The sequence below is a fragment of the Marmota marmota genome, unplaced genomic scaffold (assembly GCF_001458135.2).
Source record: "Marmota marmota marmota unplaced genomic scaffold, marMar, whole genome shotgun sequence".
Lineage (NCBI taxonomy): Eukaryota > Metazoa > Chordata > Mammalia > Rodentia > Sciuridae > Marmota > Marmota marmota.
This window is the reverse complement of record NW_025999945.1, coordinates 8,654,066-8,667,842: the sequence shown is the minus strand read 5'-3', so window position 1 is coordinate 8,667,842 and position 13,777 is coordinate 8,654,066. Positions and strand designations below refer to the sequence as shown.

Here is a 13,777-nt window from a genome sequence, read left to right as displayed (position 1 = left end):
ACTTTTCTCCCTCAGCTTTGTAGTTATAGTTTTGTTCAAATGTCTGCTTATTCTGCTCCATAAGTCTCTTGACTTCAGGAATCTGGTCTCACTTATTTCAGTGTTCTCATAATGCATAGACCGTGTCCCACTTGTAATAATTAATCAATAAATCTTACTGAATTAAACTATCAATAGGTTGACTATAGTTCACAATGAGTTGTTTATTTTTATTGGTGTTGGGGATTAAATCAGGGCTTCTCACATGTAGGCAGTGTGCTCTATCACCGAGTAATACCCTCAGCCCTATATATTTTCTAAAGAACTAGGATAGAGAAGTTTAAAGCTTCCCAACACAAAGAAGTGATAACTGTTTTAAGGAGAGGAAAATGCTAATTACCTGTATTTGATCATTATACATTATACATATGTATCAGCTTATGACACTATGCCCCTAAATATGTACAATTACTATGTGCAATAAAGGATACAGTTTTAAAAACTGATTGTGTCCAGGGAAATCCTGCAATTAATGTTCATGTTTATAGATAATATATTATGCTAGGAAGGTAACCCTAAAAAAAGTAGCAGTAGTAGCAGTTTTAATATGTAAAAAACAACTTTGTTGAGGTATAATTCACATACTATACAGTTTACCAACTTAATATGTATAGTTCATTGTTTTTTAGTATGTCCACAGAGTTTTACAACCATCACCACAGTCAATTTTAGAAAAGTTTTATCATTCCCAAAGGAAACTCTGTGTCTGTTCCCTCCAGCCCTCCAGTTACAGATACCACTAATCTATTATTTGTCTTAATTTACCTATTCTGGATATGATATTTTGGTCTGGCTTCTTTCAGTTAGCATAATATTTTCAAGGCTCATCCCAGTTGTATCGTATAGCTTGGTGGAAATTGGAGGCAAGTGATGCTTATTTCCTGGCTGCTAGTTGTGGTTCATGCCCAGGGTGAATCTACCTGCCCTCATTAATCATGATGAGACCTAGTTAGAAGAAATTCCATAGAGGTGTTCTGAGCTTGCTCCCCTGAGTAAAAGGTAATGTTGGAGCACCCAGCTAGCTCAGTCAGGGATGTTTAAGCAAGGTAATGTCATGCACACCTAGCATAGTGCCTGGCACATGGGGGTCTCAAGTCTCTTTGTCATCCCACTTGAATGTCTTAAATTTTAGTAAAAATTTGTCAAAATGAAGCAACAGACAGGTACTTTGAGTTTAATTTACTGATTCCTCCCTGTCCTTTTGTTTTTGTTCTCCCCAAGGCTATGCGTTTCTGCTCTTCCAGGAGGAGAGCTCAGTACAAGCCTTGATAGATGCCTGCCTAGAAGAAGATGGGAAACTGTACCTGTGTGTGTCAAGTCCCACCATCAAGGACAAACCTGTAAGTAATATGCAGCCACCTGGTGCTTTTCCAGAGCATGTATGCAATTGGAATAACTGACCACCTCCTCCTTATATCAGGAACGCTAGTAACTGCAATTCTCTTACCTGGGTTGACCTTGCTGTGCAGTAGAGCTGGACTATTGCTGGTGATGGGAAGCTAATAACAAATTGTTCCAAATTTCATGTTATACTTTTGGGACCACACAGAAAAATATGTTCCCTTGTCATCTACTTTACAGCTCTGATAAACTAATTCCTATTTAAAGAAACTCTGAATCAGAATAAAAATGATGTTCTTAGTGGTCTTTGTAGTTGGTTTCTGTCATTATTTCAGATCAAGGACAGAAGTAATTTGTTTTAAAAATATCATAATTGTTAATGTTATGAGCCTTTGAATGTATGGCTTTGTATGGAATGATACCCATAGCTGGCAAAATGAGCTTTCTGGGCAGGAGCTTACACTCTAAGCTAGAGGATTTCAACAGGGCAAGAGAGAGAGAGGATGGAGATTATGGAGCTGAAACTATAAATTAGTGTGTACTTATACAGAATTTGTGGTTAAGAGATTGTGGCTCTTGAGCCACAGTGTGAGTAAATCATTAGGTGAAAAAGGTACTAGTAGAGAAAGAATAGGACTATGTTCAAATCAGAAGAAAAGAGCTTGGTTTAATTAGCAGATCCATGGGAAGTTGAAAGGGCAGGGTGGGGTCAAGGACTGGTGCTAGCATAGGAAATAGAGTAAAAATGGTGATACAGAGTAGGCAAGAGGATGAAGCTACATTATCACTGTAAACTTGCATCAAAGATATAGGGCTTGCTTTGACAGCTCAGTATATTCTGAGACATGTGTCTGGGGAAAGAGTTGGGGTTTGACCTTGAAGTTCCCAGTTTGACTCTTGACTCTGTCATTTAAATATCTCTTGGCTCAGAATAGTCATCTGATCCTTGCTGAATTGTAGTTTCCTCAGGTAGTAAATAGGAAGAACTGCTGAGAGCCATAGCCAAGTAGGAATGACACATGGCAATTTCCTTGTCAGCCTACCCAATGTTGCTTAGAGGGAGGACTCTCCATTGTGGAAATGGGCTTGCCTTGGACCCAGGTCATTTGCAGTGACATTGCATGAATGTTTGAGAGTTTTGGTTGAAAGGTGACCCTGCTCAGGGATTAGGGTGGATCCGGGTTTAGGGTGGATCCTGCTGGGAATAGGGCGGTTCCAGGTTTAGGGTGGATCCTGCTGGGAATAGGGCATATCCTGCTGCCTCAGACTCCCGCTCCTGGAGTTCCTGTGGAGTTCTCACGGGGTTCTGAGAGTATTTGGTACGCAGAGCCTGGTGGAGGTGAATTTTCCCAGAACGTGCGTGTAGAGTGCCAGTGAGAGTTCGGGAATAAAGAATTGCTGTTTGAATCTACAAGGCGGTGTGGTGGCCCAGTTATTTTGTGCCCATCCAGACTGCGGCAAAGAACATTCATTCTTCTCTGGATTATTGAGAGACTCGAATAAGAGGAGAATGAATGTGAAAACATTTGGTTAAGGTCAGGTACTTGTGCAGATGTAATTGGCTATTGTTATCAGTCCTATATCATGCTCTGTGATTCAGGAGACCAAGGTTAGAGTCCAGCTACATCTTTTGAAAAGAGCAGGGTTTACAAATGGTTGTGAAACAATGATATTGAGAGTTGGTCACCTATAAAGGGGAGAATGCAGCATATAAAGCAGAAGAGGGAATTGCTGAAGAATGGGGATATTGAGTTATAAAAGAGTGATTAATGCTGAAAAAGAAACAAGGATTTTAGCCAGTGGGAAAGTGCCACTGTAATTTTCAAATTCTGGGACCATTGCCAGATTTTTGGATAACAACAGTGACTGTGTTGGATAGGGTAGCTATACAGGTGGGGAAACAGCAGGTGGGGAAAAGAGTAGAGAACCTTTGTTATCTTTGCTCTTTAAACAGTCTGGAGGGATTGTATGTGATGTGGGAGATGTGAGGAATGACAGAATGGAGTGTGCAATATTTCATCTGAATAAATAATAAAGCCAAAATAACATCTTTTTCTTTTGAGTAATTTGTGTGCCAAATTCGATAGGGTCAAATGTCTGAGAGGTAAATAATCAACCTCCAGAGAGCTTTTGCCACTGGTGGAAGGGTAGTGGGAATGAAATAGGAAGGGTTAAGATAGAATTGGTCATGTGCAATTAGGAGGGGATTAGAAATATATTTTTATATTAAAAAAGACAAAGGTGTACAGGTGTACATTGAGGTAATTATGTTTACAGTAGGGAAGAAGCTATTAAATTGAGGTGAAGAAATTGGAAATGAGCAGGCAAGGCTTATAGACCTTGGATGAGTCATGTCACTGGCTCTCTAGGGGAAGGAGAACAATGTGCCTTACAATCTCTCATGTGGACAGGACTATCTTGAGCAGGGAGCAAGCTATAATGGGTATTTTCACTCTAAACACATGTGTTACCCTTAGTTTAAAAAACTTTTGAAGATAATTAGTTTAATTATCTGTTTTGGAAATGTTTGTGGGGAAACTAACTTTCATTGTTTGTGTGTCTGCAAAACTCTGCCTTACTGCATTTTTCATTTTCTGAGCTCAATTGAAATAGTTTTATTGGAGCTTGGTGAATCTCAATGGTGGATTGCCAATCACATATTTCTTAGACCCAGGCATACTCAGAATTTCCACCATAAATAGTTTGAAGAAAATTTAGGATGGGAAAAAACATCTCTAGACACCTGTCATTTTAACAAACTAAATCCCATTTTTGGTTCCAGCTCTTTTGGTATCATTTTTGATATCCCGTTCTTGGCGTTAGCTCTATATCCACCACTCCAAGCCTCATTTGGTGAAATAGGTTGTGGTACATTCCACTTTTTTGTGAATGGTCCCACAGAAAGTGAGAGCTGGGTTGAACCTTTAGGAGTACATGAGAACCTTGGAGAAAGCTATTGGAAATTTCCAAGGAAAATTCAACCTTTGTAGCTCATTCACTAAACTTTTTGAGCTATGGCTCTTTATTATTCCTTTATCTTGGCTTGGCTAGCCTTCATTTGCTAGCTTCCAGGATCCCAGTGCCCTCATTCTTACCCTCCTTGGATTTTTCATTGGAAACACAACATGTTCCAAAATGGCCTAAAGATTTTCTATACTTTGTCCTTCTCCCTTACCCTTTCCCCTCAAATCACACTCCCATTCTCTTCAAGTGGGTCAGATCAGTTAGATTGTTTCCCTAATGTAGAAGCTGATTGCAAAGTCCCTTCTAACTTATCTTGTCCAGAGTCATGTTTGTTTGTTTGTTTTTATTGTTGTTGTTTTGTTTGTTTTTTAACTCAAATGAATCCCAAATTGATGAATTTTAGGTTATATTGGGGAGATATTTTTGGTCAGTGATTATCTTCCATTAAATGGAAGTCTACTCAGACTCTCCCATTTATAGGACTGATCCTAAAAGATGGCAGAAGGAATTGTATTTTGGGCCTGATTAATTGACTTCTCGGTCCCAAAGAATGGGAAGAGAAATTGGCAAGAACGGGAGCTATTGCAAAACTTCTAGGTATGTGACTTTTTTCACTCCTTCAGTAGGAGAAGTTCCATAGGACAGGTGTCCCAGGCATCCCAGAAGACAGCTGTGTCTGTGTGCTTCCAGTAAAGCAGCCTTTGTGTGAGTGTTCCCTCTCATCAAGGTGATTCTACTTTTTGAATGTATGAATAGATGAACCTGAAGTTCAGGACAGCAAGCTGATAGAGCAAGAGATCTAGCAGAGATAAGAACTGAAAAAGAGTAAGCTTGAGAAGAAGGCAAAGGAGATGCTAATAATTCTTATCTGCTAGAACACTGCCATAAGAGATGTGGGATGGCAAACACCTGGAAAGGAGTATCAGTGAAGTTTTCTGCTTCCTTGTCACAATCTAAAGCACAATCACAATTTATATGAAATATGACAGATTGATTTTGCTATATGTTTAAAAACTGGATTACTGAATTGAAGTGTATTTATGTAGGTTAGTTCTTTAGCGTATAGCTCAGGGAACATAGTCATCCACCTAAAACTTGAAAAACAAAAGTTGAAAAAAGTGGGGATAAAGTAAATAAGCTGGAAATAGAGGCTGGTTTAATTTTTCAGTTTTTAATTTTGCCCAATCTATCTATTATTCTGGTCTCTCTTGCTCCTACTTAAACATACATCAGGGAGATCTCTAGCACTTTTAATCATTCCTCCTTGGTTATGAAAACAATTTAGATCCTTTTGCTTGGAATTAAGACCTTCCCAGTTGATCTTTAAAATTTTTCTAAGCTTACCTTTTTCTGCTTTTCTTCGAACCCCATATTCAATCAAAATGAAATATTTCTACTATCTCAAATTCTAAAGCCTACCCTAATTTCTAAGACCCCTCTTAAATGCCATCTCTTTCCCTCCTGGATTACTACACTGTCTGTAGTGAAGCATACCTATTATGATAGCTGTCTCCAGCCCCACATAGAGCCATCTTTTTTGAATAGTGTGCCTTCCATGTTTGAGTGACTACTGAGGTTAAGGCAGAATACTGGTTACTGTGAGTCAGAACGGATATGAACCAACATAAGAATCTGTGCTCAAAAAGATAATAGTATAACAGGTAGATAAAACATGTATATAAATATAGAAAGTATTTACTGATCCTGGCATGTATTCTCAAATATTTGTTAAATTAATAAAAATGACAAAAATGAAAATATGATACACATTGTAGACTTTGGACAATTCATTTATACCTACAGGAATGAAAGAAAACTTCCTAGCTGAAGTGCCATTTGAACTAGGTCTTCAAGGATGATAATTCAGAATTGCCAGGATAAGGGTAGATGTATGGGGAATAAATATTTCAGGGAAAGGCCTCAGCATAAACATAGAAATGGGAACTTTAAAAAAAAAAGAAATGGGAACTTTTGTGATATTAAAGGAGGATGTGTAGGTTAGTTGAAGCACAAATGTATGAAAGGGAACAGAAAGAAATTGGGGGAAAAAATAGATAGAGTCTAAGTTATAGAGAACCTTGATTGGTTGCTTGTATCTTTTTTGTTCCTGGTATTTTTACTTAGACTTCATTCTCTACTTACTGCCTCCTCACACACAATGTTAATTTTATCTTAGCCCAGTTAAATCTGCCTTTGTGTGTCTATCTTAGAATGTATGGGTAAGCCATATCATCATGTGTATCATATGAAATCTTCAGCATCTTTTACCTTCTTTATTTATTTGTTTGGTCCTTGAATTCTTAGTCTGAATTCACCATTTGGGCATTTTCCATCACAGGAATTTTTCCAAAGCAGGAAATTTCTGCTCTAAAATGAGAAAAATGCCTCCCAATTCATAATGAATCCTATTTTTGGCTCTTAGTCTCTGAATTTGCAAAGGGTCCAGAGTTTCTTAGAGTTTGAGACTTTAGAAACTATATTCCTTTTCCAGGAAGGTGAAGAAGATACTGCAGTTCCAGTGTACTGAATGGAAGTTGGTGAGCACATAGCCAATGCTGTCCCTTAAGGGATCATTTAGTGTTTATTAGAGTGTATTCCGAAGGACACTTGTTCCATCTGACAAGTATCTCAAAAGGATTATAGATGAAAGGTCTACTCATAACAATAATTATTGTCACTTATTGAGCAGTTGGTGCATTTTATATCCATTTTCTCCATTAATAAAAGGTTCAATAGACAGAAAACATTTAGGAAACATTAGTATATTAAGGTTCTGAGAAGTCTTAACAATATATAAATTTGTGTAATATCATTTAATCCAGCATTTTATGTACCTGTTTTGGGGGTGATATTTGTACAGATTTCTTTAGAATTGGTTATTCCATGAAGTTCATTCAAAGAATAGGCTTCTTTCCAGGAAAAACTTAGGTAACCTGAACTTTTATGTGTGCATTCCTCTCAAGAGTTTCAGTAATCAGCATGCCAGTAACAACATCCTTGTCCTAGTACCATGGAGCTGAAAATACACATTTATGTAGACAAAATGGTCTGGCTGGAATACAAGAGTGCCTGAGGCCATGAACCTGGAAGTTAAAATAGCTGACTATACTTTTCATTGCTAAATTGTTTTTCTGGAACTTTTCTAACTGCTGGTTTTATTAGTAGTTCTAAAAAAGAATCTGTTGGCCATTTATTTTCTGGTTTTGGTCAGTGCTGAGTATTGAACCCAAGGCCTTGGGCATGCTAGGCAGATGCTCTACCACTGACATGTACCCTCTAGAAACTGTTAATGTGTTGAATAAGTTTGGAGAGAGTAGTTAATCACTTATAAATAAAATTGCATTTTGAGACCATGGGGATGCTTTTACTGGCAGCCAGTAGCCTCTAGGATGGAAACCTTGCAGGTGAATAGCATGATTATAATGGAAAGAGGTTGTATGGGCTTTGGGTCTGATAAAACTGGAAATCCCAAAAGGTTTTCCCTCTTCCAATCCTTAGATCTCTTATCTCTCAAGTGTGGATAATTTTTGGGTTGAGGTTCAAGTGTAACTATATAAAAATGCCTAGCACATGATGCACGTACAAATGCTCAAAAATGCTAGTGGTTTCTTCTCCCTTTCAGGATCATAGTTAGGCTTTATAAGCAATGTGAAAGAATCAGCAGTGGTGATGAATGCTAAGTATTTTTGATATCTAATGATATCAGAAATTTGCATTTATTAAGCCCAATCCCTAAGATACCCACTGGTGACCAAACACACTATATTCCCATGCCTCTGGAAGGTGGCTGTCAATGGAACAAGTAATCTGGGAGCTGTAGAAGGGCAGCTGTTAGAAATGTTCCTGAGGTACCAGTATGAGGTACCAGTATGTTTGGTGAATGAACCTGTGTTCATTCACCAAACCTGCGAAGAGCATCTACTAGGGGTTGGGCACTATATGGGCAACTGGGAACCATGTGGTCTCAGTCTAAGAGGACTCTAAAAGGAGCCACAGGTACTCAGAGCCACAGTATTATAGTGAGTAGTTGTGGTGGGGGAATGGTCAATGGAGAGAGTGGTCAGAAGTTTCTGAGATAAGTCAGGAGAGCCTTTACAGAGAAAGTATTGACTTGAGTCTTCTGGCTATAGCATTTAATGGATGATAGTTTTATTAAATCAAGCACAGTGCAAGTATATACATAACATTTTGGGGATAACAAGAGATTGAACCCAAGAGCTCTTTGCCACTGAGTTATATCTCCAATCCTTTTAATTTTTTTTTTTTTTTTGAGATAGTCTACTAAATTGCTGAGGCTAACCTTCAACTTGGGATCCTCCTGCATTAACCTCCCAAGCTGCTGGGATTACAGGCATGTGCCACAGCACCTGGCATACATGCTCTATTTCTATACTAAGTGCCCTTATGAAACAGTATAAAGAGTGCTGTGCTTGAATTGGTCATCAGTCAGTAGCTGAAGGTCCCAGAGGAGCTGTATAACCTTCCATCAGGTAGGCTCTGCAGCTTGGTGCAGGTAGTAAGGGTTTTGTTTTTATACCTGGACAATTTCCTAAGGCATGTGTTAGATCTGGAGTATCCTAGAACATGAGACAATTTCCCAGAGTTACTTTTGGCTGCCTATCTAAAAGGAATCCTGCCTCTTTTGATGAGGTCCTTGGGGGGAACTACTTGTATCTAAGGAATAGTCTGAGTGCCAGAGTTACAACTTTTTGCCTTGAGGTCAAGAGCTGCCTAGGATACAGAATGCTTATCTAGACCAAAAACTTTGATCACCTACCAGGTTCCTTTCTATTTCCCCCAGAAGATACTGGGATGGCTTCTCCTTTTTTCTCTCTGTTGGTTAAGAAAGCAGCACTTGAGAATGATAGATGGCATCTAAATTCCTAGAAACTGGCTAATCTGTTCATTAGGGGGTTATGAGGTAAAAAGCAGGTTAATGATTATTCTTTGAAGAGTCCAAACCACAAATTTGCTGCCGTGGCTATTAGTTTTGATGATTAATAGTAAAACAAACTCCTTATACTATGGAAGAGATAAATATGAGTTACAAACCACAAACTAGTTTATTTCTGATACTGCTAGGGCACTCTACTCATTTAGTGAGTTATGTGATGCTTAAAATAGAATTGCTGACAGTAGGGGATGGGTCTGAGTTCATTACCACGACAACTAACCAGTTATAGCTGTATGTCAGTGGACATGGGTTTAGCTGACTCATCCTGGCTATTGGGATGAGCAGGGATGTTCCTGCTTGTTGGAGAGAGCAGTGCTCAGTCCTGATGGTTCTGCAGTATTGTTTTTCTGCTTCATGCAAAATGAAAGGATTGTAAGATTAGGGAGAGAAAATTTGTGACTTTTTCCTGAAGACCCTGAATAGGAGTTTGAAGGGTACTAAAAAGAGGGAAAAGGAAATAAATAAATGGGGAGGAGAGGGATAAGTTGGGGGTGGTATCTGAGCTGAGTCATGTGCTTTATGGTAAAGAGCAAATGGATAAATGGCAGGGGAGGGAGTGTTGGCTCAAATAGTTCTCTGACCTGACCACCAGGCTGTACTATTGTATTATATTGTACTTTGAATAGTTTGGTTGCTTTTTAGACCTGTTTTGAGATGGACAGATGAAAATGAAGCCACTATGCAGTAGGATATTCATGTGATGCAACGTTTTGTAACCTAAGGAGGTTACCAGACAGGGATAAAATATAGGGTGAGATGTTCAAAATGATCTCAAGACATTATTTATTGGTGGATGAACATCTAAATACTAAATTGTGGTCTACACTGAGAGAATTCTAGAGCCATAGGGAGGCTAGGCCATGTTCAGAAACTTCAAACCCTGGGGTTTGATTAAAAAGTGCTCTTATAACTGGGTATGGTGGTGCGTCCCTATAATCCCAGCTACTTCAGAGAATTGAAAGTTTCAGGTCAGCCTGGGCAAGTTAGCCAGAGCCTCTCTAAAAATAGAATTAAAAGAGCTGGGGGGGGGGGGNAAAATTAGGTATACATTTTTCCCCATGAAAATACTGATAACTGTTAGTTACCATAAGATGTTAGGAGGGGGGGGGGGTGTAGCTTAGTGATAGAGTACTTGCCTTTTATGAGCAAGACCCTGAGTTCAATCCCCAGTACTACAAAAAACAAAACAAAACAAAAAAAAACTGTTATGAAACCTGTGTTTTCTCTTTTACTATAATTAAAGACACAACAAAAATGCTCCCCACTTTTAAATTAGGGACTGAACCTAGGGGCACTTTACCACTGAGCTACAATCTCAGTCCTTTTTATTTTTTATTTTTTTATTTTAAGATAGGGTCTCACTCAGTTGCTGAGGGTCTCTCTCAATTGCTGAGGCTGACCTCAAACTTGCTATTTTCCTGCCTCAGCCTCTTGAGTCACTAGGTTTACAGGAGGAGTGTGCCACTGCACCAGCAAAAATATATTTTTATATTGTAATTTTATACTTACAATATAAAAATATATTTTTATATTTGTAAATTTTCACTGAAATCTTTTTTAGCAAATAATGCTTTTGTATACCTGTTTAAAGAAGTGACCCACATTACATTTCTTAATATTTTTTCCTACCACTTGGCCTAATCTTATCCCTATTAATGGCCTTTAGTTTTAAGTATGATGAAACTTTAGTTTTCATATAGATCTATTATTAGATATTTCATTCTTTATTTACGACAAAATCATCAAATTGGTTTGCTAACATATTTTAATGCAGTTCAGTCAGAAAACTTTCAATTCTTTGAACAGATAAAATTTAAACTTACTAATATTAAATTTACTCTTAAGTGTTTAATGTTAGTTTCTATAAAAGCAAACCTTTCAGAGCAATAGCAGGAAATAAGCGAGGAAAAGGTCTAGGCAGGAGTGAAGCTTCTGCAACATTTTGTTATGTTAGTCATTACCTTAATATGTATACACACACACACATACATACATGATGGTGCTGGAGATTGAACCCTGGATCTTGTGCATGTGAGGCAAGCACTCTGCCAACTGAACTATATCCCGAGCCTTAATATGTTGTATTTTGATAAACCACCTTAAGGGTAAAATAGAACAGGGCAGTATATTATACAAAGATATTAGTGGGTGTTATGCAAAAAAGAAAGGGTTCCATGGAAATAACTTTTGAGATGCTGAGATAAACAGTGAACATATTTCTTGCCTATAGAATTCCTCAGAGTCTTTTAAATATGTTAGTGGATACTGTGAAACCCCCAAGGAGAAGATAATCTGTAACTTTTCCCAAATACTACTTGTCTGGTATATCAACAGTAGGGACCTGTGTTCCATAGAATGCATTTTGGGAAACCTTGAAAAGGAAAATTAGTACTTTCAGTAAAAACTCTTGATTTTATTTATGTTACAGTTGTTTAGATTTTTTTGAAGGCTGATGTTGTTAAAGTCTCGGTGTGGTATGAATTCACATATTTATGTCAGCAAGCTTTGTGTTTGATTTTGCTTTATTCCTAAAAAGATTTTACCTTTGGAGATAAACACTTATACAGAACAGATTTCTGATTTAAAAGATAAAATTTGAGAAGATACAGAATTCAGCCCAAAGTAGGTGTCCAGGTCCTCAGGAGAGCTTCCATAGGAATACGTACTTAAAAAAGAAACTAAAGAAAAACTATTTTGTATTTTCTCTTATAAATGCTATGGAAGAGAACATTGCATTGTGAGCTATGAGATAACTAAACCTTTCAAGCCAAAGATCATAGACCAGGACCCACAGGGTAGATCTGGCACTTTGTTTCACTTATACAGTGATTTTAACCATTGAATTAGTTCCCAACATTTTAGAATCTTGATGTTTCACATAAAAATATAGCCACTCTTTAAGAAAAAGGACAACATTCTCATAAAAGGTAGCTACTTGCTGGAGCTCAGAAGTGCCTGGTTCCATCAGGAGTGGTTTCCTTCAGTGTATCACTGCCTGTCTGCTAACAGTGTCCTGGTGACATGGTGCATTTATTCTACAGACTTTGAGCTTGTGTTGTAAGGACATAGCATGGCCAAAGGGTATGTGCCTCCCAAATGATATAGCAGCACCTCTTCCTAAAGTCACCTTTATAAACAAATGTGATTGGGTTGCTCCAAGAAGGATTGTTGGGATTCTGTTAGCTTCATTTAGGGGACTCTTCACTATTTCTGCATGTCCCCAGAATGCTGAGTCTTTTACTGTGTAGAGTAGGGCCTCTTTGACAACACACTGGATGAGTCACTTCAAACATATACACATACAGAGCTGTCCCTATGTATATAAAAGTTGTGTGGCTGGGGAAAATTTATATTGAATTAGGACAAAGTTCTAACTTCATTCATTCTCAAAAATGATTATTGAAGAAAAAATATAATTGAAAAGCAGTTCTTTTATTTATACTTAGCCTTTTCATAGAATATTTGTATCAGCTTATGAAGTATATGATATTATAATACAGAAATAGACATAGAAATCAGGATCATGCTGGGAATGTAGGTCAGTGGTAGAGCTCTTGTCTGGCCTGTCCAAGGCCTTGGGTTCAATTCCCAGAATCAGCAAAAATAAAATAAAAATCAGGATCAGAAAGTATATCCACAGAGTAAGTCCAGATGAGACATTTGTATCTGGCCCTGAGGTCTAAAGCTAAACCTAAGAAGATGGAGAAATATGCCTTATGAAAAAAAAAATTCTTTTTCAGAGAGAAACCCCAGTGTAAGTGGAACTTCTTAAGTCTTAAGTACTTTTTAAGTACCACCTTGTTACTTTTGCATAGTGCGTGTACAGAGGGTGCTCATGTTGGCCTGTGCTGACATTTTTCTAGTTCTGTAGAAGTGCCAGCTTTTGAGCAACAGTTTTCTGGTAGCAGCTGGGAAATACAAGTTTTGTGACTATGATTAATAAGCACTGTGTCCTGAGCCCTCTTGCTGTATTTTATCTAATCTGTAATACCAAGAATATGGTAGAGGAAAAGGTTGTGTGTGATGTGATGAAGTGAGGGTGGAGGGAGGGAGTGTGGGGGGAGAAAAGGCAGTGATGGAGCTCTCAGCAGGAAGGTGTGAGATCTTCTGCAGGGTTCCTTTGAACAGTGGCAACCTATTGCTATTACAAAAGAGTATGGTTTGATTAATGAAAACAGATCACTATGGATACCCCACAGCAACTGTTTGTTTGTTTGTTTGTTTGTTTTTGCTGTGGGGTGGGATGTAATGGGGACTGAACTCAGGGATGCTCAACCATTGAGTCACATCCCCAGCCCTATTTTTTATTTTATTTAGAGACAGGGTCTCACTGAATTGCTTTGCAGCCTTGCTTTTGCTGAGGCTGGCTTTGAACTCACCATCTTCCTGTTTTAGCCTCCTCAGCTACTGGGATTAAGGCATGCACCACCATGCCTGGCTGTTTTCATTTTCCAAACAAAGTGATCCATGACCAGCTGA

The 13,777-nt window shown here is 38.2% G+C and overlaps 1 protein-coding gene across 13 annotated transcripts in view; it reads left to right on the top strand.

Annotated features, from left to right (window-relative positions):
* Cpeb3 (cytoplasmic polyadenylation element binding protein 3) overlaps positions 1-13,777 on the top strand; it is a 208,803-nt gene that overhangs the window by 137,922 nt on the left and 57,104 nt on the right. For all 13 annotated transcript variants that reach the window (XM_048801753.1, XM_048801752.1, XM_048801751.1 and 10 more), the window contains one exon: positions 1,261-1,379. In XM_048801753.1, coding sequence (XP_048657710.1) covers positions 1,261-1,379 — 119 coding nt within the window. The remainder of the gene's footprint in view (positions 1-1,260; positions 1,380-13,777) is intronic.